Here is a 26,622-nt window from a genome sequence, read left to right on the forward strand (position 1 = left end):
GTGTTTGTGTGTCTGAATCTGCACCCATGAGTGTATATCCCTGAGGTGTGAGTATAGAAGGGTCTGTGTGTGTGTGTGTGTGTGTGTGTGTGTGTGTGTGTGTGTGTGTGTATAGCTCATGTGGATCTAAATCTCTGCCTGTCTCTGGGGAAGGGGCCCCCGCAGAATAAGGACTATGTCTGAATAGAGAACAGAAACTCTCCTCCTCCTTATATGGCCCAGAGGCCACAAGGAGGATGAGGGACGGGGTGAGATGAGTGGGCAGGGGGGCCCTCCAGTCCTGGACGCTGGCTCACATGTGCACCTTCCCTGGGAAAGTGCCGCCCCATTCCCTGCCAGGTCCCCTCTCTCCCAATAGCCCCTGGCTGGACCCCTCTTCACCAGTTACCCTGTCTGTGGGGCAGCTTGGGCTGGGCCACTTGCTGCCCTTTCATTCTTCGCTCTGAGGCCCCAGAAGGCTGCAAGGTCGAATTAACCGTGTGTGTTCTTGCCAGTCCCGGGGCTCTGCTTCCACTGAGCTCCAGGTCAGAGAAAGGACTTATTTGAACTGCAGGAATGTGCATCGGGCGGGACATCAGAAGGAGCTTACCACTGACAATAAGGGGACAAGGGCATACATTCTAAGGAGGGAGAGTCTCCTCTCCTGGAGATTTGTCGAATGGAGAATTCCTGCCTTTAAAGGTTTGGAGGCAGGGGACTGGATAAGATGGCTTTGTGGCTTTTCCTTCAAGATCGGGCTATAGGGGAGGCTGTGGTCACAGCCACTGTCATCCTGATCTGTAGGTACCTCCTTCTGTGGGACCGTATCTCCGATACAGGCAGCTGATTCCAGGAAACACCATTTTCTGTTTCTTTTCCGTATGCTCAGACACAGGTGAATTCTCAGTGCCTGGCAGGCACATAGTAGGTGCTTAATAAATGTGCAGAAAATTCCTTCATCTGGGAGCAGAGATACAGCTCTGATCCAGTGGTGCCTCCACCAGTCCTGGCCTGTGTGCTTAGCTTTGGGGCTAGCATGTTGCAACGAGTTCCAGGCTAAGACATGCAGGGGGCATTCTGGACACGGACACACACACGCGCACACACACACACACACACACACACACACGCTTTATTCCAAAGCCTTATTTCTGCCCCTTCACCCACATTCAGTCTCCTCCACCCCTCTCTGCAGTCCACCAGCCCTGCCCTGCCTGTTTGCTGAAGTCAGGAGAAAGGAGAGGGCGCTAAGCCAGGCGTGGTGCTGGGAAGTATGTGTGTGTGCGTGTATGGAGTGGGCGGGAGGGGGAGGGAATGAAACCCCAGCAGGGAAACTGACAGGGCAGTGGCAGGCCTAGGGCTGCGAGCTCTTTCCCTCCCAAGCTGTGCACTGGCCCACTGGCCACTGCTCTGTGTGGCAGTGGGGGGCAAGGGTAGGTAGCAGTAAAGATACAGAAGTAAACTGGGGGACAGAAGTTAGGGAAGAAAGTGAAGGGCAGTGGCCCTGGCATGTGGGATGGCAACTGGCTCAGGAATGTCAATTATCTCCCGGCCCCCTCCAGGAAGACTTCTTGGATGGCACAGCTTCAGAAGGAAGAATGTTCAACCATCATTCCTTTCTCTGGTGGGAAAAGTAGTCAAGGATGTTGTGGGGGTGGCTTCACCCAGCCCATCCCATGTGCTAGCTTTGGGGCTAGACAGCTTTTTTGAGGGGGCACCCTTTTCTTTCTTTTCCTTTTGTTTTTTTCAGCAAGGGTCTCACTCTGTCACCTGGGCTGGAGTGCAGTGGGGCGATCATAGCTCACCACAGCCTCCTGGGCACAAGTAACCCTCCCACCTCAGCCTCCCAAGTAGCTGGGAGTACAGGTGCGCGCCACCACGCCCAGCTGAGGGGGGACCCTTTTCTACACCACCACTCACACGGGTTGGGATCATTATTATTTTCTGTGTCATCAGGTTCTAAACCAGCACCTAGCATACAGTTGGCACTCAATGCTCATGTCTTAGCCTGGAATGAATGAATTTCTGTAGGACCCTTGGCACACTGTACAGCCATCAGTGGCATTCATATCATGAACCACAGAAAGGAAATACCCTTGTCTTCTTAAGCTGCCTTTGGGAAGATCTCTCTGGTCTCTAACCCAGGCTCTTCCCCTGTGGAGGGGCGAGTGGCCCCATTTCTTTTATGCCAGTGTTTGATTTCCGATGGATCTGCTGCCTGATGTTTTCCAAACCCACCAAAGCCTGCTTATGCCGATATTTTATCTTTGTAACAAATATTGCTCTTGTGTCTCTCCTTGGAGTGTTTGTTTGTGCCTTTTCCCTGCCCCGTCCCTGCCGCTCTGACATTTTATGTCTATATGAGGAGAATATGTGGTTTGGTGGATCTTGAAATCAGAAGAAAGGGGTTCTATTTTGGAGTGTGCCACTTTCTAGTTTTGTGACTTCTTCGAACTTCAGTTTCCTCATCTTTAAAATGAGGATTGTTTTCTTGTCCTAGCAATTTTTCAGAACGGTCATGAGAATTTTAAAATCCCATATCATTAATTTAACTTCTAACCTTTTGCAATTGTCCAAGTGCTTTTATAAACCTTATTTCATTTAATCCCCACACATTCCAGTGAGATAATATGGCTAATTACTCAATTTACAGATGAGGAGAAACAGAGTGAAGGGTCAAGTGACTTGCCTGAGATCATAAAGCTACTAAGTGGCAGAACCCAAACCCAAGCCTTTTAATTATAAAAGGAGTATCTTTGGGGGAAAAAAATCCCAACACAGCACAAAGCCTGTGAAGTGCTACACAAATATGTTATTACTACTTTGGGGCAAGGCTGAATAAGTCCAAAGAAGCATCATGCCTGACGACGCTGAGTCGGCTGGCCGGTGAAGGCGTCTGTCCTTTCCCATGGTGGCCCCTGACTCACCTGTTGGACAGGTAGGGGGAAGGGAGAATAATGAGTCTTACCTGCTCAGAGCTAGGGTGGGGCAAGACACACCCCATCCCTTCCATTGGTTCTTTCCTTAGTCTTACTGACAGCCCCTTATCCAATCAGGAGGAAGTAACTTTTTATTTGCCAATAGGTGCAACGTTAGGATGGGACCTCAAGTTGGAGTCCATCCCAGAGCCGACTGGCAGTCCTTGGGGCCAATGGCGAGCGGATAAACATAGGCGGCCGTGAAAGGGGACTGGGCGCGAGGCTCCGCCCCTTGATGGGACAGTCAGGCGAGGCAGCCTGTGAGTTCGTATCAGCGGGTGGGCGTCTCCTTCAGGGGCGGAGCTTAGGAGGGGCGAGGGGCGTGGCTTGGCTGTCAGGTCCCTTCGCCTTTTGTTCGGTTACTGAGTTGCTGCCTAGGCCAGAGTCCGGAGCAGCCGCCGCCCGAGTGCGCCGAGCTCAGTTCGCTGCCCGCGCCGGCTCCCACCCGGCCCGACCCCGATCCGGCCCGGCCAGGCTCCACACGTAGGTGCAGACGACCAGGGGCAAGTATCGCTCGGGAGAGGGAGTGGGTGGTGAGCGGCCGCGAGGCCGGTCCCAGCGGTCTCCCGGCAGGTGAGGGCGGGTGCCAGGGAGCGCCACCCTGCACCGGCGGCAGGGGGCGCGCTGGGGTCCTGGGCGCGGCGACTGAGGGGGCGCGCGGTTGGGGAGAGCCATCCTCGGGGCTCCGGGAGCGGGAGATCTGAGAAGGGCGGAGAGCGATCAGGGCAGGTACCTCCGGGGTCGCGCCTCCCCAGGACCCGCGGAGCCCACCAGACGCTACGTCCCAGATTCTCGCCCTGAGCTGGCGGGGAGACTTTGACCTGCTGTGCCTGCATCCCAGGGCTCACTCTGCAGTCGGGGATTTACCGTTTGGGAAACTTGCTGCCGCTGGTCTCTTTGGGGCCACCCTCACCCCATCCCACTCGTTATCCTCGCTTTCCCTCCCTCCCTACTCCCCCAGGCCTGGGTGGGGCCCTATTGTCTGCATCCAGCTTGCCCAACTGTGGGGGCTGAGCACACATTTTCACAGAGACGCTGGCCTCACCTGATCGGCAGGTGAGCGCACGGAGTCCAGAGACCAGCTCCTGGAGGCTCGCTGATACTACTTGCGGCGCCTCCTTCGCCTCCCGTGGGTCCCGGGCTATGGCTCCTTCAGCGGATGTGGGATGGGGTGACAGTGGGGTTGGTGCAGGGCTCGGCTCAGTGCCCGGCTGGTGTTTGGCATCCGTGGCTCGGACTGGGGTCTGGGAGGAGGTGTCTGTGCGTGGGTGGAGAATTCAGGGTCACCTGGCCCAGTTTCCAGTAGCTGTGGTTTCCAGAGTGTTGGCGTGGGAACAGGACTACCCTTCTTCCCTAACCTCTTATTGTTGGAAAAATCACCCAAAACAAACTTTGCAGAAGGAAGTACTCAGGACAGCTTTCTCTTGGGGTTTTCCTGTCTCCTAGTCCAGAGCTTCCTCTAGGCTTAGGGGGTCCCTCTTCGTGCAAAGCCCCCTCCCCCAGCCAGCCCCAGGCTGAACCTGGGCCAGTGTCTGCTCTCTGACCCTGTCCTCCCTGCCCCCACCTGCATCCCGTTTGCTGGGCCCCTGGGGCCTGAGGTGGGGGCCAGAGTTGGGGCGGGGGGAGGGCCGAGAGGGGAAGCTGCTTCTTCCGTCTCTTCCTGCCTCCGAGGACCACCACACCCCCTCGGAGGAGGCCTGCCTGCTAGTGGCTCTCTCTTCCAAGCTCTGCCCCCTCCCCAGGAATGGGGGTGGGGCGGGGCTGGGCCGAACTGTGGAAGGTGGAGGGAGTGGTTGTTCTTTTCTCTACCCCACCCCCTCCTTACTTAGCCAGCTGGTAATTGAGGCTGTGGGGCTTGGTTGCCATCTGATTTCTGAATTAGGAAGGTGCTTGCTTTCTGGAGCCTTCCCAGACCTTGCGCCACCCCCTTTCCTGAGAGAATTTGACGGCGAAAGTGGGACAGGAGGACGGCTTTTTGGGGGAAGGTTTCGTCAACACTAGACTCCGTCGGGCACAAGGGCAGCAGGCCCCCACCTCCTCTGCCCCCAATTTCCTAAGAGCCCTCCTCGATCCCCCGCCGGAACTGGGGCTCTTAACCAGGCTTTCTATACCAGCTTGTACAAACCAGAGTGTGGTCTTTTCGCAGGACTTGGAGCCCAGCCCCCTTGGGGGTACTTCGAGAGCTGGGTTCTCTCTCAAGTCCTGGGTGTGGAAAGAAGATGGGGGGGGTCAGCGCTGCTTGGTGGGCGGCGGAGGGCGGGGAACCTGCCACCTCCTTTGGTTGTAGATGGGAGAGTGGGGGAGCGCCAGACCCACGCCCTCGGAGTGTCCTGAGTAGGAGTCAGGCTCAGCCCTGGGCTAGGGGGCGGCTGAAGTGGGGACCCAGGCCCTGGGGGGTGGGGGGAGGGGCCTGCACCTCTGGGGAACTACAGGGGCATGGAGTTTGGGCAAAAATAGCCTGTTTTCCCTCCTCTTTGAGCCAATGTGGAGGAGGGGAAGGCATTGTAATTACGCTGGCTAAATGATTAGTTTAGCTAATCTGGTTTGTGGCCGTGATGAAAAGATAATACTGAGGAAGTATTGCTAGGAGGTGCCGGGCGAAACTGGCCGCTGACTGGACGCGAGGGGGAGGGGAAGAAGGTGGGATCCAATTGGTCATTTCTTGCTAAGATCAAGCCCCAGCTTGGGTGACATGAGCCCTCTTCTCCCCACTCCACCCCTCCTTCGCACCCCAGCTCCACCCCATTCCCTCTGGAGCCTCCATTCGGGCTGCCACAGCTGGGCTCTGAGAATGCAGTGTGTGGGAGTGAAGGGCAGGCCAGGGCTGGCAGCTTTTTCCCTTCCTGGAGGCCCATGGGGCGGGTACCGAACAGCGAGGTCTCTCCCTACCAGGAGCCACCTTAGAATCCGATGGGAAATTGACTAGTCTACAGAGGGCTGTTTATCTGGAGAGATGGTATAGCGGGCTGAGCTGGGTTTGAGTCCCAGCTCTGCCCCTCATTGCCAGTGTAGCCTTAACTTAAGATCAAGGAAAGACCTTAGACACCAAGCACTTTCATGAACTGTTCTCACTTATTCCTCATGGCTGTCCGTGGAAGCAGGTATCATTATCTCCATTCTACAGATGAGGAAATTGAAACTCAGGGAAGTTAAGTCACTTGCCTGGGGTTGCACAGCTATATGCTGAGCAGAGCCAGGACTAGCATTTGGGTCCTCTGGGGCTGCAAGCCCAGAGCTCATCCTGCTGCATTGCCCCACTGAAGTTCTGGGAAGGACTTTTCTGCCACCCATTTTTGAGAGCCTCTGCTTGATGGGGGAGAAGAGAATTCAGAAGGGCCCATAAAGTAGGTGTGGGTGGTGGAGGTGGGGGTGACTCATGTCCTAGCCGCCACGCTCTGAAACCTCCCCAGTGGCTTGGTTTTTAGTTCCTGGTGGAGGGGGCTCTCTCCCTGAGGCTAGGGGCTGTGGCAGTTGTTTGGGGAGGTTGGGAAGGAAAGAGGAGGGGAAGGTCAAAGACCTGCTGCCTCCTGGCTTGAGCTGGGTAGAACCATGGCTGTTCTGGGCTTGTCCCTATGTAGGAAGTGGGAGTTGCCTGCTTTGATGGGGGCTGGACCTGTGCCAGGATAAAGGTGGGGGCTGCTCCCTGGGGAGTGGAGAGAAATGAGAGTCAGATTTAGGCCTAGGCTAATGTCCTGCTGGGTTCCACCAGTCAGTGCTGCCAGGCTGCTCTTGGCGGGGAACTGGCTGTCCCATGTTTTGGAGCCCAGGAGACCTGAGGTAAGTCGCTTGCTGGGAGGGCCTTTCTGGTGACGGGGTGGGGGTCATGGGTGCTGTCAGCCTGAGCCTTTGCCCTTGAGGGAGGAGCTGGTGTCGGATTGTCCTCTCAGACCTGCCTGGCTCTGGCACCTCTGCCAGCTGGGCAGCTGATACCAGAGTGGGCCTGGACATGGGGTCTGGGGAATGGCTTCTCCATATGTGATGGTGCAGCCTGAGCCCTGAACCTGTCACCACCAGGCTTATACATCCCTTGAGGGCAGGAGGGGACCCCAGGCATGGGGATTATTGATCCTGGAGAAAGCTAAGGGGATTTGAGGTCGAGACAGTAGGAAAGAGAATGAGCTCAGTCCCAGCTGACTGCTACAAAGAGGGGGAGGGGCTTGCAGTTTTCTGTCACCCCAGAGGATGCAGGATCGATTGGGACTGATGCTCTTATAGAAGGAATGGAGGCTAGACAGGGGGAAGGACTTCCTGTCTGCTAGAGATGAGATCTTGAGTTGCAGAAGAGTAAGAGGGAGGGATGGGGGCCCAGGACGGAGGGTAGGCAGGACTTACTACTTTTTGGGGTGAGTCTGAGACCTGCTGGGGTCCCTAGGGAGACTTCATCTTGGGTCTTTTGAGAGAAGAGTGACATAGCAGTGAGAGGGAGAGACATCCGTGAGCAGGCTAGCCCAGCGACCCTTGTGAAGAGGAAAAGCAGTGTGGTTGGGCAGGTATCGAAGTTTGAGTTACTGTGAGTGATACCATGAGGCCTGTCTTGGGACATGGTTGGATCTGGTGGAGGTCTAGGGACATGGACTGTCTCATTTTCCAGCCAATTCTTTGGCCAGGCCCGAAGAGGAAGCTCTCTGACCACTCCCCTTTGCTCAGCCTCCTGGCATCTTGGCCTTTGGGGGCCCTCAGGGCAGGAAGCTCAGCTTTCTGTCTTTTCCCACTAGGGAGACAGTGGCAGGGAGGGGAGCAGAGTTGGGACAGTGGTGGGGCAATCAATAAGCTGCATATCTGGGGGTGACTCTCCCCTCTCCCTTGAATGAAAAAGTAATATCTGATCATTGTAAAAAAATTGGGAAGTTTAGGCTGGGTGCAGTGGCTCATGCCTGTAATCCTAACACTCTGGGAGGCCAAGGTGGGAGGATCACTTGAGCTCAGGAGTTTTAGACCAGCCTGAGCAAGAACAAACCCTGTCTCTACTAAAAATAGAAAAATTAGCCAGCTATGGTGGTGCACACCTGTAGTCCCAGCTACTGGGGAGGCTGAGGCAGGAGGATCGCTTGAGCTCAGGAGTTTGAGGTTGCAGTGAGCTACGATGACGTCACTGCACTCTACCCAGGGTGACAGAGCAAGACTCTGTTTCTAAATAAATAAATAAATAAAATAAAAATAATTCTAAACATTTTAAACATTTTAAAAATTAAAAAAATAAAAAGTTGGGAAGTTTAGAAAAGTTTGAGAGAAGAAAAAAATTGCTCATCATCCCAACTCTATAAGGCAATTTCCTGTGAGGTTCTTTCCCTTCTCTTTTGTTAGCATCCTTTTGTTCTTTAGCTTGGTCTGGATGAGCTCATGCTCCGTATACAGTAGCAAATTTTAAGCAAATCTCTATTTAAATTGTGATGTTCTCCAGTGTGTGCTGTACAGGAATCTAGTGAAAATAAACAGGTGGATTTTTCCTGCTCTTCCGAGAGAGGGTCAGGCAAGGATTCCAACACAGCCAGCCCTCTGCTGTTGTTTCCTGATGCGGGGTGAAGTGTTTTTCCATTCCCAAGAGTTCTGTTTGGGGGTCATCTGCTAGTTTGGGATCTGGCCTGCCCAGCGTCACCGGCAGGGAATGGCATTCTAGCTGGAGCCCTCTCCGGGGAGCACAGGGGTTCCCGGGGTGGAGTACTTGTCCAGGGCATTTCCCTGTCCTACAAACCCCCTTCATTTTCCCACCCAGGTTTGTTTGCTTTGGGAAGGAGCCCAGAAGGAGGAAAGCAAACAGCCTTCGGGGCTGCAGGCCTGAGCCTCCCCCAGGCCCAGCCTGTCCTCAAGCGACAGCTCAGGCTGTGCCCCAGACTGGAAGTGAGGGTTTCCTCCGGAAGCTCAAGACCAGCTTCTCTGTTCTGTCTCCTGCTTTTATCTCTGCCCTTTTGGAGTGGCCAGTCTGCTGATGGAGACCACGGTGTCTGCCAGAGAACCTCCAGTCTGCGAGAGGGTCCCTCCGGGCCACCAGCCAGAGGAGAGAGACCCGCTGGGAAGCCCCAGCCTAGGGGTGGACAGGCTCTCAAGGGAAGTGGTCATGTCTGTCTCTGCACTTTTCTAGAGCCTGCTTGTGTCTGTGCTTGGGACTGCTGGCTAGATCGCAGTGGAGTGGAGGCAGAGTGGGACTCCGCTGAGCTGTGGGGAATGTCCCTGTCCGACTGGCTGCAGAAGGCAACACTGACCTCAAGGGGGACAGCTCAGTGTCTCTGCTCCCACCCAAGACCCAAACTTCATTCATGACTCCCAGCCATGCCCCCCATCCTCCCCAGGGGCTCTAGCCTGGGGCTGGGAGGCATCTCCCCAACTAGCCCTCATTGGAGGGGTCAGAGAAAGAAGCTTAGGTCTTGCTCTGGGTCCCCCAAAGCAGGCTGCCAGCCACCTATCTGTGCCAGCCTTCTCCTCTGCCATCTCTTTGTCCTCCGATAGGAGGATGCTTGCCTGAGCCTTGCTTGTGGACAGAGTCACAGTGAAGAAAGTAGCTTGATCGTCTCCATTTTACAGATCAAGAAAATGAGGCCTAAGGAAATCTAGTAACTTGCCCAAGCGGTGGGGCTGGCTGGAACCCCTCTGCCCGCTCAGAATCCCACGCTCTTCCACCCGTGCTCTGTCGCTGTCTGAGCCTTGGGGTCTGTGTCTGCACAGGATGCTGGTCTCTGGCCCGGGGAACCTCTGGGGGGTCCAGCCCCAGCCTGCTCTTCAGTCCTGATGCAGCGGTCCTGTGGGCAGCCTGTCCTCCCTATGTCTCCAGGTGCCTTATTGACACTTGGCACCCTGTAGCCCAGCCCAGCTGTGCCTGTTACTGACTGTCCCCGGCAGGTGCTGGCTAGGGCAGGAGCCAGATGTAGCTCTGCTGGGATTATTTTTAATGTCAGGGCTGGGCTACCCTCTGCTAGGACAGTCTTGGATTTAGGGTGCCCGGTGCAGAGGAGGAAGCAAGAAGGAGGGGCAGGGTTCACCCCAAGCAGCCTCCTTGCCTGCTTGCAGACTCAGCCCGTGTGACCTGCTGTGGAAGGGTCCTCTGCACCCCTCTCGAGGGCCCGTCTCTGTCTTCCTGTCCTTGAGCTGTCCCTCACTCCACCCTGTGATCTCAGAGCTGGCCTCTTCCTCCTGTGCTGCCAACAATAGAGCGCACTGCTAAACAAAGGCCCCCCATTCAACTCACAAACCCGCCCTGTCTCTGTCCCTGTCTGTCCCTGGCTGGGGCGTGTGGGCAGGGCCTGTGTCTGTTTCTCCTGCTTCCACCCGGACTCTGTCCAGGGGCATTGTGGAAGGTCTGACTCTAGGTCCAGGGTGGAGAGGGATGAAACCAAACTGGGTGCGGCTCCCTCCACCCTGGGAACTGTGAAACCAGCACTTTTCTTTCTTGTGGGAGAATTTCCCTGGTTCTCCTGGGGAGTAGGTAAGGAGAAAGGTGGGGCTGGTTGACAGTCCTGCCTGAGGTCTGACTTTCAGCCTTCCTATTGCAGGAATAGCTCTCCCCATGGTCCTTTCCTCAAGAAGAGTCCTGGTATCTGCCCTCTCTCTGAGCTGCTTTCCAGCTCTGACCTGGCCCGCCCTCAGCCTTCTCCTGTCTGTCATGGGAATCCTCATTCCTAGAATCTTAGACATCAGTGTTCCTTTGAGATCACTTGGGCCACCCTTTCTGTAGATGAAGAGGGAAAGTCATTGCCCCAAGGACACTTAGAAAGTTCGTGGCAGAGCTGGGACTAGAACCTGGGACTCTTGATTTGCAGCTGAGTGCTTTCCCCCCATCTGCGAGCACCCTTGGCTGTGTCAGCACCTCCCTCCCCTTGGCAAGAGGGCTCAGCTCCACCCAGTCTTGTCTAGTGGACTGGGTGCTGGTCCCACTGGGAGGCTGACCTGGGTTTGAGCAGGCGCTACCATTTTCTCAGTGTGGAGCCGGCTTCCTTACCTCGAAATTGGGACTAGTAAAATGCCTGCCAGGGTTGCTTTGAGGGAAGAGTGAGATTTGATAATAAAGGCCACTGCCCCCCACCTCCAACAATATCCTTTGACCTCTGCATGGCCTCTCTCTGTCCCTGGGCAGCTGTCCAGCACTCAAGCATCTCTTGGCTGCAGGCCTGGGCTGGTGGGAGTGGGGAGGGGCCTGCTGAGGCCCCTCGCCTGGGGCCAGCCTTGACCTTGGTGGTCCCTTTCGACCTGGGGCTGGCAAGGAGGTGGTCCCTGTGGTTTGGGGTTAGGCCCCCACCCCTCTGGCTCAGCTAAGAAGCCCTGGGGTTAGGCACTGTCTCTATGGAGAAGCCCCAGGGTTAGGCGCTGTCTCTATGTCTCTTCTCCGGTTAGGATGGGGTGTGCTTATGGACCAGGGCTGGAGACATCCAGTTAGTCCTGAGCAGAGCTGACTGAGGCTGGGCATCCAGATGTAGGCTCAGCTGTCCGCCTAGCAGAGTGACATTCAGAGTGTTGATGCTTCCGGGCTTCCTAATATGCAATGGCACCTTCCTTCTCAAGAGCTTGCGTGTCCAGTTTTCTCCCTTCTCCCTGGGGGCGGCGTCTGTGTCTCCTCCATTTTCTCTGGGGACCCGCCCTTGGGGCTGGAGGACGGATGAGGCAGGCAGGAGGAAGCCAGGCAGGATTTTCCTGAGTCTGCCTTCCCCAAGCCCCCCTTTCCTGCCTGTGGCCCAGCCCGATGCTGCGGGGGAGGGGCGTGTTGGAGGGGGTGGGGCCTCTCCTGAAATAGCCACCCTGGCCCAGGTCTGGGAAGCAGCTGTGTGCATCTGGCGGCACAGAGCCTGCTGTCTGGCATTCAGGGCCTGCTTCTATTTATCAGCACGAAACTCTGACTCACTCGGGATGGTGGGAAGAGAAGGAGGCAGCTGGGAGCAGGTCTGGCCCCTGCCTCTGCCTGTTCCAGGTGTGCTCACGGGCCACCCTGCGTCGCCATAAGAGGCAAGACCTGAAGGGTCATTCGTCATCCTCCTTGAGGGCAGCACTGGAGCTGTACAGGGAAGACACATCCCCGATGCTCTCTGTTCCTGGGGTGGGGCCAAGTTGCGCCAGCCACCCCACCCTCGCCCTCCCCCAGTCCCCCATCACAGTGGGACAACCGGTTTGAGATGCTGGCTGCTGCCCAGCGGCGTGGGTGGAGCAGCCTGGGGTCTGCTTGCTCTCTGAGGCCGCCCTGGGATGTGCAGTGGCCACATTCTTCAGTGTCACTCACTCATGCCTGTGCCTGGGCCTGGCTCTGCAACTTCTAGCCTCAGTTTCCACATCTGTGAATGGGGGAACAGAGTGTGTGCTGTGAAACCCACCTGTGAACATGGTGGCATTTGTGCGGGGTCTGGCCCAGAGCACCGCTCACAGGATCTCAGTGTCCCTCGCCTTTCCCGCCAGTCGCTGACCTTGGGAGGTTGGTTCCCAAGACAGTGGAGCCAAACGCAGACCAAGTGGGAAGTTCACCTCCCTGGTACAAAGTAGGGCCCAGCTACGATTACCCTTCAAGTGCCCCTCAGTCTACAGAGAGAGAGGAGTTCCTGAGAGGCAGTGATCACCCAGAGGCCTGCCCCACCGCAGATCCCTAGCCTGGATTCGGGGAGACCAGAGGTGAAGCAGGCAGGACTAAGAGGAACGGCCATGGCCACCGACACTGGGCACCTGCCATGTGCCAGGCACTGTACTGGTCCTTTGCAATATGATCCTCACGACCACCCGTGAGGGAGGTGGTGTAACCCCATTTGATAGAAGTGGACACTGAGGCTCAGCAGAGAGGGGAACTGCCCTGGTAGTAAGTAGCTGAGATTTCAAATGGTCTGTGGTTCTCCGAATGGTGGAAGGGGCTTCTGGGGTGCTGGGAGAGATGGGCCTTAGGGCCTGGGCCTCTGGGGCCACTGGTGATCTGGCCCAACCTGCAGGACAGTGAGATCTTGGAGTCTCTCAGGGAGCCTGGGGCACTCCAGAGAAACCTGTCTGACTGCTTCCCTGCCCCACCCAGTCTCCTGTCCAATGTCTGGGTGTGGCCTCGCCTCTGCAGCCTTTCCCAGGGAGCACCGGTGGAGCAAGGGTGGCGTCCACAGACCCCAGAGGCTGCTGGAGGCTCCTGGCAGTGTTGGGTCGGGACAGCAAGTGAGCCTGGGGCTGCTGGTGCATCTGGCCCTTTACTGCCCCAGCCTCCAGGGGTTCATGCCTGCTGGGGGGCAGAGATGCAAGGCCAGGACTCACACAGCTGGCACCCCTGGGGCTCCACTGCTCCCAAGGCATCTCATATGGGCAGCTCCTTCCTGGGACTGGGCCCTTCTGCGCTCCCCTCGCCCCCATCCTGTAGCCCACTGAGGCCCTTGGGGCCATCGTGGGGTGAGGAGAGACCACCCCCAGGCAGGGCCTGGGGAAGAGCTGAAGCTGGGGCTGGGCTAGGTGTTGGGGTACCTCTCCAGGGGCCAGCTGACTTCCTGCTTCCTGACTTCCTTCTTTGTGCTGCCAGCAGCCACGATGGAGGTGATGAACCTGATCGAGCAGCCCATCAAGGTGACCGAGTGGCAGCAGACATACACCTACGACTCAGGCATCCACTCAGGCGCCAACACCTGTGTGCCCTCAGTCAGTGGCAAGGGCGTCATGGAGGATGACGAGAGCTGCGGGCGCCAGTACACGATCAAGAAGACCACCACCTACACACAGGGCGTGCCCCAGAGCCAAGGTCGGGACCCCCGGGGACTGTTCCATGGGGCAGAAAACCTGGCTGGGCCCTGGAGACAGGTCCGAGTAGAAGGAGGCAGATTGTAGGGGCCCCTGTTCTGAGGGGAGAGGCCCAGTTCCCACTCTTAGGGAGCAGTGGTGGAAACGGGGAGGTACGGCTCGTGCTCACAGGGGCCCACCCAGTCTGCGGGAGGAGGCACGGGGGTTCAGACTACCCCACGTAGAAAGGACCAGACTTCTCTTCCATGAACCCTCAGTATGGAGGGAAGGCGTAGACCCCGCCCTCAGGGTGCCCCAGTCTGAAGGAAGAGGGTCAGTCATTGATGGGGAGGTGTCACCGCTGCCCTCAGGGAGCCCCTGGACTTCGGGACACATCCCTTTGGCTCCAGAAGCCTCAAGGTCAATGGGAGAGTCAGGGCTCCAGCCCTCAGGGAGCCCCCAGGCATCCCCTGTAGATGAGGTGTGGTTCTCAAGCCTGAGGACTCCTCGTTCCAGGGGAGGGGTGGGGTGGGGGTGGGGGGGTGCAAGGAGAGGGGGCCCAGGCGTGCTGCGGGAGAGGAGTAGCCCGAGGACTGTCGTCCACAGGTGCCTCCAGGGCCCTGAACGTTCCAGCGGGTGAGCCATGGCCGCTGGGAAGAGGTGCAGGTGGGCTGTGGCTGTGGGGGCTCCACCGAGCTCGGCCCCTGCACGCTGGTCTCCCCCCTGACAGCAGGCAGGGGCCTCCCGGGTTGGCAGGGCAAGGAATTCGTCGGTAGCTAAGAGTACAGCATCCAGGTGGGAAAGCCATGTAGATGTCTTCTCCTTCCTCACTAATTAGAAGGCAGAGCCTTTGCCTCCCTCTCCCCGGGGTCATCCGGACGGTTGCTAGGGCGGGCTTACCTGGGCACCTATTTGTAGGACTCCCAGGTCCCTCCCCCGCAGGGCCCCAGGGAATGGAAGCTGGAAGGGGAAACCTAAAGTCCCAGCTGCGGACCCAGCTCCTGCTCTCTGAAACCCAGGCCTCATGTTGCCTTTGATCTGCTGCATGGTACCGGGAGGCTCTCTGGGCCTCTACTTGCCTGCCTGTGTAGTGGGAGAGTTGCTGCCTTTGGCAATGATAAGGGCATAGTTAGAATTCTGATATTTCAGAGTTGAAAAGAGGCCTAGATATCTAATCTGTCCCCTACCTGATGGTTGAGAGAAAACAGAGGAGGGGCATGGGCCCCTGAGCCAGGCTGCTGTGCCCGGTTCTCCCATCTGTAAAGTGGAGGGAATAATTGTACTTACCTTGTAGGGTTATCGTCAGATTAAATAAGAAAATAAAATCACCTGGGCAGGTGCAGTGGCTCACGCCTGTAATCCCAGCACTCTGGGAGGCCCAGGGGGGTGGATCCCTTGAGGTCAGGAGTTCAAGACCAGCCCGAGCAAGAGCGAGACCCCCCCCCCCACAAAAAATAGAAACATTAGCCAGGTGTGGTAGCATGTGCCTGTAGTCCCAGCTACTTAGGAGGCTGAGGTAGAAGGATTGCTTGAGCCCTGGAGTTTGAGGCTGCTGTGAGGTATGATGATGCCACTGTACTCTAGCCCAGGTGACAGAGCAAGACCCTGTCTCCAAAAAAAAAAAGAAAAAAGAAAAAAGAAAAGCACTTAACTCACTACCAGGCACTGTATAAGTACTGAAAAAATGTTAGCTATTCTTATTAAAAACAAGTATGGCTAACATTTTTGTAGTGATAGGTGCCAGGCAGATGAATCTTTTCAGTGCAATATATGACTATTTTCTCATTTTAATTGTCATAAGAATTCCCTGTGGTGGACAGAACCATCTTACAGATGAGGTGACTGAGGCGATGGTGACCTCCCCCAGGTCCCTGGTGAGAGGCAGAACTGTGAGTGGCGTGCTGGGTCAGGGTGCCGACAGCCCAGGGAGCCCAGGTGGCGCTGTCTGTGCATCCTGCCCTACTCCCTGGGCCTGGCCCTGGCCCCTGCCTGCCTCCTGAACTCAGTCCCTGCCCCGCTGGCCCCCAGGTGACCTTGAATACCAGATGTCCACGACGGCCAGAGCGAAGCGGGTGCGGGAGGCCATGTGTCCTGGCGTGTCGGGCGAGGACAGCTCTCTGCTGCTGGCCACCCAGGTGGAGGGGCAGACCACCAACCTGCAGCGCCTGGCCGAGCCATCCCAGCTGCTGAAGTCGGCCATCGTGCATCTCATCAACTACCAGGATGATGCCGAGCTGGCCACCCGGGCCCTGCCCGAGCTCACCAAGCTGCTCAACGATGAGGACCCGGTCCGTGAGAGGCCTGGGGTGGGGACTGGGCGGGGAGGGGAGAGGTCAGGTGTCTGCAGGGGAGGGACATTGTAGAGGTGGAGAGAGATCATGACCCAGACCCTCCATGTGTGAGGAGTCTTACTTGGGTCCCTCTGAGCTCTGTGGAAGGGTCTCCCGGCCCCTCCTCACTGCTCACATTCATACGCCAGGTGGTGGTGACCAAGGCAGCCATGATCGTAAACCAGCTGTCGAAGAAGGAGGCGTCGCGCCGGGCCCTGATGGGCTCGCCCCAGCTGGTGGCGGCTGTTGTGCGCACGATGCAGAACACCAGCGACCTGGACACGGCCCGCTGCACCACCAGCATCCTGCACAACCTCTCCCACCACCGCGAGGGGCTGCTCGCCATCTTCAAGTCAGGCGGCATCCCCGCTCTGGTTCGCATGCTCAGGTACCGCCCCCGATCACTGCGGGAGCCCAGAACCCCAGGGCATTCCCTCCCTTAGGCCCCCCCTGCCCTCCCTTGGGCTTCCATAAGCATCTTTTGCACCTACTGTATGCCAGGTGCAGAACTATGCCCCGTCCTGGCACTCAGAGGCTCACAGCTTAACAGGGGAGACAGGCGCATAAACAGCAGGTTATTTATTGGGATACCATATAGGCTATGGCGGAAGAGTGTCAAGATTGCTCAGAGGTCGAATTGCTCTAAGGGCTAAGAGAAGGGGGTTGATGGGTGAGTGGAGTTTGGCCAATGTAGAAGAAGGGAAGAGTGTTCAGGCAGAGGGAACAGCATGTGCAGAGTCCCTTGCAAACTTTCTCTTTCCTGGCCAGTGTTGTTTGGCCTCGTTCCTCATCCCCATGCCAGGCTGGGAGCTCCCTAAGGGTGGAGATAATGATTTCACTCCCCTCTGAATGCTACTCAGGGCCTGTCTAGCACGTGGCCTTCCACATGGTCACTTAGTAGGGACAGGGGTCGAGGGGACCTGCTATGTGCTCAGCACTAGGCTGGAGGTTCAGAAGCAGGAGTCATGGTCCCAGTGGGGAGAGGAGAGTGCTGTGTGCTCTGTGCACAAGAGTGGGGCCCGGCTCAAGGGACGGTGAGATCTCAGCAAAGGGGTATTTCCATGGGGTGCTGGTGTGGGGAAGGCTTCCTGGGGGAGGTAGACACCCATGCCAGGCCCGCATTTATGCCAGGCCCTGGGACCTGACTGGTGCTAACCCCCTGCCCACCCTCCCAGCTCCCCCGTGGAGTCCGTCCTGTTCTACGCCATCACCACGCTGCACAACCTGCTGCTCTACCAGGAGGGGGCTAAGATGGCAGTGCGCTTGGCGGACGGGCTGCAGAAGATGGTGCCCTTGCTCAACAAGAACAACCCCAAGTTCTTGGCCATCACCACTGACTGCCTGCAGCTCCTGGCCTACGGCAACCAGGAGAGCAAGGTGGGCCCCTCCCTGGCTCTCCCATGGCCTGAAGCCCATCATTCCACCTTGTTCCAGGCTCCGTCCTCTGGCCCCTCACTCTGTGTATTTATTTATTTAGAGACAGGGTCTCGCTCTGTCGCCCAGGCTGGAGTGCAGTGGTGTCATCATAGCATCATAGCTCACTGCAGCTTCAAACTCCCGGGCTCAAGCCATCCTCCTATCTCAGCCTCCTGAGTGGCTGGGACTATAGGTGTGTGCCACCACACCTGTTTAAATTTTTTGTAGAGATGAGGTCTCACTATGTCACCCAGCTGGTCTCGTACTCGTGGCCTCAAGTGATCCTCCCACCTTGGCCTCCCAAAGTGCTGGGATTACAGGCTGGAGCCACTGCGCCTGGCCCCCTTACTCCCTTTAGATGAGATAGATATGTATATGCAGATACACACACCTCATCATATTCCTGAGTTACTCAAAATTATTATCAATATTTTGAGGATAAGGAAAAGGAAAAAAAATCACTTATCATTCTCATACAGACACTGTTGTCATTTTGATGTGCTTCTTTTGATGTTGTTCTGTGGGGTGGGCATGTTTACAAATATGTACACATGGTTGTAGTCACAGCAACCTGCAACTTTACATCAATTTTCTACACGATGTTTTTAAAATCTTTTTTTTGTTATATTGCCCTCAAAATCACCCTGTATGATGGCAAATGGCATTTCATTAAGTGGAAGGCCCTGGAGGAGGGCATTTAGATTGCTCCCAATTTTATACCTTTATAAACAAAAATGCTGTAATGAACATCTTTGAGCACATAGCTTTTCCCAAAGAGTAGAAAGAATTTTTATCAGCAGGGTTAAAGATTTTTAACACTTCTAGGCTTTTACCCAGATGGCCAGACTGCTTTCCAAAAGGACTAGACTAATTTCCAGTGCTACTGGTGGTAATGGGTATGAGTACACTTTCACCACATCCTTGCCAGCATTGGGTATTATCTTTTTTTTAGACTTTTGGTTTATAGAACAGCCACAGACGCTATTTGGGTTTTAGCCGAAATTCAGTAATGACAATTCTGTCACCTGCCCCCTTCCTTCCTTGTTCCGTGTCATATTCCCTGTCCATCTTACTCGCCGACCCCCACAGCTGATCATCCTGGCCAATGGAGGACCCCAGGCGCTTGTGCAGATCATGCGTAACTATAGTTACGAGAAGCTGCTCTGGACCACCAGCCGGGTGCTCAAGGTGCTGTCTGTGTGTCCCAGCAATAAGCCTGCCATTGTGGAGGCCGGTGAGTGTTATGGCCTTGAGGGTGGCTGGGTGGGGGCTCTGCCCAGCACCATGCTCCCCTGTGACTGACGGGACCCCTGTCCCCTACCCCAGGTGGGATGCAGGCTCTGGGCAAGCACCTGACAAGCAACAGCCCCCGCCTCGTGCAGAACTGCCTGTGGACCCTGCGCAACCTCTCAGATGTGGCCACCAAGCAGGTGAGGGACGTGTCCAGGCCTGGGGTTGACCTCTGCAGCTGCCTCCTCCAGCCTCCTGTCTGGGCGTCGGACCTTAGGGGCTGTGGGAGGACCGTGGCCTCTAAATCCCCCGCCCTCGTGGCTAAAGACTCTCATCCCATCAGCCAAAGGCTCTAATCCCTATTGCGGGTGTGGGAAGGAAAGAGAAGCGGGTGGGGGCTGACGTTTTAAGCTGGGGTTCAGGTGGTGGCAAAGGAACAGCTTTGACCTGGACTCTGGGGTGGGGAGCAGTAGTGCTCCAAGAGACAGCTGTGAGGCCCAGATAGCTAAAAATACAATTAAAGGAAAAGTGTGTGTCCAGGACAAGCCCCTGGTCCCTCCCTCCAGCGAACCTGCCCTTCCTCAGCGCCTCCCCTCTTAAGACACCATTCACTGAGACCTGCCTTGTGCTGGGCTCTGCTTGGACTTGCGGATGTCAGTTCATTTAACTCTTGCTGCATCCTGGAGGTAGAGTGTGGGACCCTGTTGGTTAGATGACGAAACCAAGGCTCAAGGAGTTAAGTAGTTGCCCGTGGTCACAGCTAGTAAATGACAGAGCTGGGATTTGAACCTAGGACTGTTTGTCCCCAAAGCTGGGGTCTTTCTGCCCCCGTACGAGGCCCACATGGCTCTCCCTGGGAGAAGTGAGACTTCTGAGTTACACGTTTATCCTGAAAGTGCATTTGGTTTAGGCCCCCTTCGGGGGCAGCAGGGAAGGCCCAGAAAGGTGAGAAGTATGTAAAAGTGGCTCAGCTGGGCCACTGAAGCATGGCGGCCCACAGCAGTTGCCTCCTGGCCTAGAGGCTTCCCTTGGCCACTATACCCTCGGCCTGAGTAGGGCTCTGCTTGGGTCCGAGGGCCCCGGGGGAGAGGCAGGTGGGATGGAGGGAAGAGCATGGGCTTAGGGGCTGGCCTGGGTTCAGATCCAGCCATTCGCTGTGTGTCTGTGGGCCAGCCCCCCAGCCTCTCTGAGCCTCATTGTCTCACCACCTCACTTGCTGCGAGGGATAGTAACACTCTCTCCCAGGGCATTGACATGTCATGGGAGTGGAAGTTTCCCGGTACAAACACGCAGGGCTGTCCCCCTCTGGCCATCCCACTCCCCTCGGACATATCTGGGAAGCCTTCCTGGAGCTGGCTGCCCCCTCACTCCCCACTGCCTTCCTCGCCCCAGGAGGGCCTGGAGAGCGTGCTGAAGATCCTGGTTAACCAGCTGAGCGTGGATGACGTCAACGTCCTCACGTGCGCCACGGGCACTCTCTCCAACCTGACGTGCAACAACAGCAAGAACAAGACACTGGTGACTCAGAACAGTGGCGTGGAGGCCCTCATTCACGCCATCCAGCGTGCCGGCGACAAGGATGACATCACAGAGCCCGCCGTCTGTGCCCTGCGCCACCTCACCAGCCGCCACCCCGAGGCCGAGATGGCCCAGAACTCTGTGCGTCTGAATTACGGCATCCCAGCCATCGTGAAGTTGCTCAACCAGCCCAACCAGTGGCCGCTGGTCAAGGTACTGGGGTTGGGCCAGGAGGAGCTCCCTGCTGCGGGGTCAGGAACCGTATCAGTTTGGGTGAAGCTGCTGCCACAAAGACGCCCTAAATACAGTGGCTCAAATAAGATAGAAGTGTCTTTCTCTCCCATGTAACAGTTCAGACCTTAACATTGGTTCTGCTCCAGAGACCCAGATGCTTTCCATCTTGTGGCTCCACCATCCCCTAGAGCACAGCTTCTCAAAGCTTAGTATGCGCGTGGGCACCCTGGGCAGTCTCATTAAAATGCAGGTCCCGATTCAGTAGGCCCAAGGGGGTGCTCTGAGATTCCGCATTTCTGATAAGCTCTCGGGGGATGCCGCTCATGCATGGAGCACGTTTCTTACGCCAGAGGGTCTAGGTGAGAGTGTTGTCTTGACATGACGGTTGCACTGAACACGTTCCCTAGATGGGTTCTGGCCCATGAGAAGTGGACAGGGCCAGTGGCCACCAGAAAGTGGGACACAGCTTCGGCTCACACGCTAGAACTCGGTCATTTGGCCACATCGAGATGCCAGGAGATTAAGAAGTGTGATGATCAGCCAGAAGGCCGCGTGTCCCACTAAAACTCAGCAAGGCTACTAAAGAGAGGATTCTGGGGGACACTTAGTTTCTGCCGTGGGGAGTCAGGGGTGTGAAGGGGGGCCTTCTCCTCGGGAGGCTACTTGGGTAGGGGAGAGATGTGCGTCATTTCCCTGTCGGGCAGGGGGTATGGGGGTTGGCCAGATGGTAGCAGGCCCAAGGGACAGACTAATCAGGGAGGGTCTCTGTGTGTCTCTATGAGTAGAAACAAGGAAAAGAGCCAAAGGCAAGGTGACGTCTGCTCCTGGAGAGTAGGAAGCTGCCATTGACTAGGGTTTTGTCAACAGGCACAGGAACCAGCTGGCAAGGGCCTCCACTAGCTAAATTTTAGAGAATTTAACAGATAAGAATGGCTCTAAGTGATTATATACATTGCATTTTTAAAAAATTCATAGTAAGAAGAAAAAAAGGCAGTGTATGGCGCCTCCTTGGTGCTTGGTCTTGGCTGTAAGCCCAAGGTGGGGGGAGCACGTGCACCCTGAGCCAGCAGCTAGGTGACAAGTGACCAGTAACCCTGGCAAGTCATCCAGCCTGTGCTCACGTCCTCACCTCGCATGACTTTGTCCGCGCCGGCCCTGGCTTCTTGTTTTGAGGATCAAATGAGATGAGAAATTGCTTTGCAAGACCCCAAGGGACTCTGGGAGGCCAGAGTGGCTCCTGTGAGTCGAGGACCCCAGGGAGACCTCTTCTCGGGGCCCTGCTTGGGAGTGATTATAATGTGAGCATCACCCCAGCGGGAGGCTTTGAGGTCAACCATAGGAAAGATTTCCTGATAACCAGGGTTGGGAGCTATCAGAGACACAAGCAGGGCCCCGGTGTCGGTGGGTGGTTTTTGAGAGAGGGGACTGGGTGAAGGTCAGGACATGGTGGAATGTTCTGGAATGGAGTGTTATTTTAGCAGGTACTATTAGAGGTAGCCATGAAGACCCATGGATCCTATGGAATAAGGGACACGGGCTGGGGGTGTTATTCTCTGCAGATCTTCCAGCATGTCTGTATCTGGCTGAGGGGACAGAAGAGGTGACGGGAGGGAAGAGATGCCTGAAGCTGGGAAACTGGGATCCTCCAGCTGCCCAAGAAATGTCCCTGATCACTGTCCCTTTTCTTGTCAGGCAACCATTGGCCTGATCAGGAATCTGGCGCTGTGCCCAGCCAACCATGCCCCACTGCAGGAGGCCGCGGTCATTCCCCGCCTCGTGCAGCTGCTGGTCAAGGCGCACCAGGACGCCCAGCGCCATGTGGCTGCGGGCACACAGCAGCCCTACACGGTAAGTGAGCTGGTGGTGCCTGCGACGGCCCTCCCCGGGAGGCCAGGGTGTCCTCTGTGCACACGTGCGTGTGTGTAAATGGGGAGGTGAGTTGCAATTGATGCCAACTCCAACTTTGTCAGGGTGTCATGGTGGGGGAGGGTTTGTGGCTGTGTCCGAGGGCCACCTGTCCCCATGCCCCTGCCTCCTCTTGTGCAGGATGGCGTGAGGATGGAGGAGATTGTGGAGGGCTGCACTGGAGCTCTGCACATCCTTGCCCGGGACCCCATGAACCGCATGGAGATCTTCCGGCTCAACACCATCCCCCTGTTCGTACAGGTGAGTCTGGGGCAGGTGGGCGGGTGAGGTTCCCCCCACCCCCACGCTGCTTAAAGGGGAAGGTTGAGAGTCACAGATTTGAGAGGTCTGAGCCAGACATGGAGAGGTCTTTGGAGGAAAGTAGCCACGCGAGGAGTGACTCCTTAGCAGACCCGACGGGAATGCTTTCCGAGCTCAAAAGCAAGGGACGAGATCACAGATGGAAAAAAAAACCGTCTTGAGATTCAACCACATAAACATTAAAACCATCTATGTGTCAGAAACAACCTAAAAAAGCATTAAAAATGTAATCAGCAGACTGGGAAAGTATGTGCAGGCGCCATAACAGATGAGAGTTTAATATCCTTCGTGTAAAAGAGCTCATTAATACTCGATCCCAACAGTAAGATACGGGCGGAGGAGACAAGTAATTCCCAGGCGGGTCATGTGCAAGTGACACTCAGCCCCAGGAGTTTAAAGAAATGACAGCCCCAGTGGGAGCCGTTATCCACCATTAAACTGGCGAAGGGGAGAGGTGGGCGGGGCTGTGGGTGCGCCGCCCGGCCTGCCTCACCCCCAACCCTGCGTTCCCTCTCCCCAGCTCTTGTACTCGTCAGTGGAGAACATTCAGCGTGTGGCCGCCGGGGTGCTGTGCGAGCTGGCCCAGGACAAGGAGGCGGCCGACGCCATCGATGCTGAGGGGGCCTCCGCGCCCCTCATGGAGCTGCTACACTCCCGCAATGAGGGCACAGGTGAGGGGCTGTGCGGTGGGCGGGCGGGGAGAGGGTGGTGGAGGCAGGCGTCTGACTTAGCCTTTCCTTTCCTCTCTGCTCAGCCACCTATGCCGCTGCTGTCCTGTTCCGCATCTCCGAGGACAAGAACCCAGATTACCGGAAGCGTGTGTCTGTGGAGCTCACCAACTCCCTCTTCAAGCACGACCCGGCTGCCTGGGAGGCTGTGAGTGTCCTGGGTTGGACTGCAATGTATGGTTGTGCAAGTTGCACACTACACAAGAGCAACATACTACCAACTTCATAGATTTTTACTTTTATTTTTGAGACAAAGTCTCATTCTGTTGCCTGGGCTAGAGTGCCGTGGCATCAGCCCAGCTCACAGCAACCTCAAACTCCTGGGCTCAAGTGATCCTTCTGCCTCAGCCTCCCGAGTAGCTGGGACTACAGGCACAAGCCACCACGCCCAGCTAATTTTTCTATTTTTTGTGGAGACAGGGTCTAACTCTTGCTCAGGGTGGTCTCGAACTCCTGAACTCAAGTGATCCTCCCGCCTCGGCCTCCCAGTGTGCTAGGATTACAGGCATGAGCCACCGCGCCCGGCCCATAGATTTTTGTTTTATCATTGGATCATTGACGACAATTCCTAGCAGATGGAAGTAGGAGGTTGAACCATATGTCTGTTTTTGACCTACAAAAATGGCAATTTTATTTTGTCCTAATGAATATAAAGTGTTTATGGAAGGGGTGCCCTTTCCTTGCGGGAAGGTGCTGTGTAGGCTAGCAGCAGCCTGGGCCCGGCTGGGGCAGGGCCCCGCACCATTCTTGAGTCCTCTTCCCTCCACTCCCCTCCTCGGAGCTGCTCTGGTTCTGTGGGAACCCCAGCACGACTGGTGAGACCCTCCACCCCAGGGAGGTACCGAGGCCATGGGCTCATCAGGGCACTGGGTAACCCCATTTCATCATCCTCTGTTCCTCCAAGGAGTCTTTGCTTTCCCCTGGCCCCCTTTTCTAGAAGCATCTCTCCTTGCCCCCAGCTGAGATCCAGCTCAGAGGCTGCATTTTCAGACCCCCCCAACAATGTTTCTCTCTCCCCGCGCAGGCCCAGAGCATGATCCCCATCAACGAGCCTTACGCAGATGGTGAGTGTGCAGAGCACTTCGGGACCCAGGGAGCCGGGTGGGCTGTGTGGGTGTGTACGAGGGGACACACTGTGTCTCCAGGCCTAGAGGACCTGTGACAGCCACTGCGTGGCATCCACCACTCTAGTCTAGATCCCCTGATGCGGGAGTCTGCAGAAGGGGTCAGGCCCACTGGGGGTGGGCAGGGCTAGAGGAGGGGGTTGAGGGCTGCCCCTGCAGGGTGGCCCGCAGACCCCTGGACCCAGCCCCTTTCTCGTCCCCAGACATGGATGCCACCTACCGCCCCATGTACTCGAGCGATGTGCCCCTCGACCCCCTGGAGATGCACATGGACATGGACGGGGACTACCCTATCGACACCTACAGTGACGGCCTCAGGCCCCCCTACCCCACTGCTGACCACATGCTGGCCTAGGCGCCTCGACCCCTGGTATAGCACCCTCACTGCGGGCTGCTGGAGCACCGGCTTTTGCGTCTCTCTAGAGCCTCCTTCCGCTACAGGCCATCCCATTTCTCCGTGGAAACGCTGGCTCCTTTTCAGGGGTGGGGATGCTGCCCTGCTGAGCCTCCCCAGGCAAGGTGCACCCTGCCTTATTCCTGTGTCTTTGCTTGGGGCAGGGGGTCCTGCTCCTACCAGCCACTTCCTTCCAGGGGTGGTGGGCAGGCGACACGGGAGTGGCATGAGCTTCTGGGGACACAGGTCTGCCGAGCCCCTGACCTCTCTGTGTCTCTGCTCACCCCCACCAGGTGTGGTTCCTCAACTGAGAGGCTCTCCGTGCGGGCGATGGGGCGAGACAGAAAAGTGCCTGAGCAGGGGCCGGGGCCGCGACTTCCTGCTGAACTCCGCGCCCCCAGAGGTCCTCCGTAGGGTCTTTCTTGGGATGGTGTTCTGCTCCTTCTTTTCTGTCCTGGGCCTGACACCCCCTCCCCACCCCTGTGGCCCTGGCCACTTAAAGCTTCAGACACAAACTGCCCACTCTGTTGCCCGCCCCAGAACCCCCACCCCCGGCCTGTCTCCAGCTGCCTGGGCCCCACAGGGTTTTGGTTCCTTCTCTGCGTCTGATTTTCTCACCGAACTCCACTGACAGCTGCCCTGAATTCCTGGGGTCTCCAGGACCCAGGTTCAAGGCCTGAACCTTCCAAATCCAGAGCTTCTCTTGAAAAGTTCAGAAACCGTCCAGGGGAGACGGGGCGCAGGCGTGGAGAGTGAGTCCCCGCTCTGGGACACAGCCCGCTTCTCTCTCCAGGATGCTGAATTGGCTTTGCTCAGCACCAGGGAGATTTGGGGACAGCTCCCACACACCCTGTCCCACCCACACAACTGCCCTGGCTGGCCCCCAAGAAGTGCTCTTGGCTGACCCCTCTGGTGTGCGGTGAGGGGCTTTCTCTTCCCCTTCCGGTTTCAGACTCCCCCCACCACCTCCTGCACACGGCAGGGGGGACGGGGGGGGGTCCCAGCAGAGAGTTTTATTATTATCGCTTTATGTTTTTGGTTATTGGTTTTTTTGTATAGACCAAAGCAAAGAAAATAAAAGTTACACAGAGATCCAATGGAGGCTGTTCAGGGGCGTGGGTTGGGAGAGGCAAGGGGCTCCCCTAGCAGCCTGGCGCTCCTCTGCTGGGTCCTGCGTGTCCTCGGGGTGGCTGTGTTGGGGGGAGAGATGGGGGAGCTGGAGTCGATTTAATCCAGTACTCACGTGTAGGGTGCAGGGGTGACTGGGGTGAGTCCCCCCTTCAGGACACCAGGATGCTCAGGGACACTGGGCCTTATTCCGTCCATAAACAGGCAACCTCCTTGCTGGTCCCTCAATTTCCAGCCCTGCTCTGCTCCTGACCGGCCTTGGCGTACATTTGGCAGGTATCTCTAGTGCGTAACGGCTGTGGTTTATGGCTTAGAGTCCAGACCCCTTGTTGGTCTGCAGTGGGCCCACTCCTGCCCCTGCCCACCTCCCCTCTGTGCCCCCCCAACCCACTCTGCCCTCAGCAACACCAGTGACAGCCATCAACCTCCATGCTGCCCCCCTGCCTGGAATGACTTTGCTGTTCATCCACTGGGATCTGTCATTCCACCCACCACATTGGTCTGTGCTTCAGCTTATGTGACAGTTCCCCACCTATAACCCCAAACTCTTTCTGGGCTGGGCTGGTTACCATGCACCTGGCCAACCTGTTGACATGTGGCACCTGTGCGTCTCCTCTCGCAGGGTCCGATGCCTGCTTTCCACACCTGTCTGGAGCTCAGGGCAGTGGGGGAGGGCTGCGGCCCCGG

At 56.7% G+C, this 26,622-nt stretch overlaps 1 protein-coding gene across 2 annotated transcripts; it reads left to right on the forward strand.

Moving 5' to 3' along the window:
* Window positions 1-3,383: 3,383 nt before the first annotated feature.
* On the forward strand, window positions 3,384-25,897 carry JUP (junction plakoglobin). 2 transcript variants are annotated; one of them, XM_012656720.1, is made up of 15 exons: window positions 3,384-3,440; window positions 13,414-13,629; window positions 15,636-15,895; window positions 16,087-16,325; window positions 17,113-17,314; window positions 18,443-18,587; window positions 18,680-18,783; window positions 19,976-20,314; window positions 22,028-22,183; window positions 22,382-22,501; window positions 23,082-23,232; window positions 23,316-23,437; window positions 24,314-24,353; window positions 24,617-24,783; window positions 25,101-25,897. In XM_012656720.1, the coding sequence occupies exons 2-14, from the start codon at window positions 13,422-13,424 to the stop codon at window positions 24,766-24,768; spliced, it is 2,238 nt and encodes a 745-aa protein (XP_012512174.1). In that variant the 5' UTR covers window positions 3,384-3,440; window positions 13,414-13,421; the 3' UTR covers window positions 24,769-24,783; window positions 25,101-25,897. The 2 variants fall into 2 exon arrangements, with proteins under 2 accessions (XP_012512174.1, XP_012512173.1); XM_012656719.1 differs by having other exon boundaries at window positions 24,617-25,897.
* The last annotated feature ends 725 nt before the right edge of the window (window positions 25,898-26,622 follow it).

This window comes from Propithecus coquereli, unplaced genomic scaffold, assembly GCF_000956105.1.
Source record: "Propithecus coquereli isolate 6110/MARCELLA unplaced genomic scaffold, Pcoq_1.0 Scaffold515, whole genome shotgun sequence".
Taxonomy (NCBI): Eukaryota; Metazoa; Chordata; class Mammalia; order Primates; family Indriidae; genus Propithecus; species Propithecus coquereli.

What these genes read in the sequence shown, in the direction of transcription:
- JUP (XM_012656719.1), top strand. Translation starts at nt 13,422, where the DNA reads ATGGAGGTGATGAACCTGATCGAGCAGCCCATCAAGGTGACCGAGTGG. An exon ending in ACCAGTGGCCGCTGGTCAAG is followed by an intron (nt 20,315 to 22,027) that starts GTACTGGGGTTG and finishes TTTTCTTGTCAG; the next exon opens with GCAACCATTGGCCTGATCAG. An exon ending in CAACGAGCCTTACGCAGATG is followed by an intron (nt 24,354 to 24,616) that starts GTGAGTGTGCAG and finishes TCTCGTCCCCAG; the next exon opens with ACATGGATGCCACCTACCGC.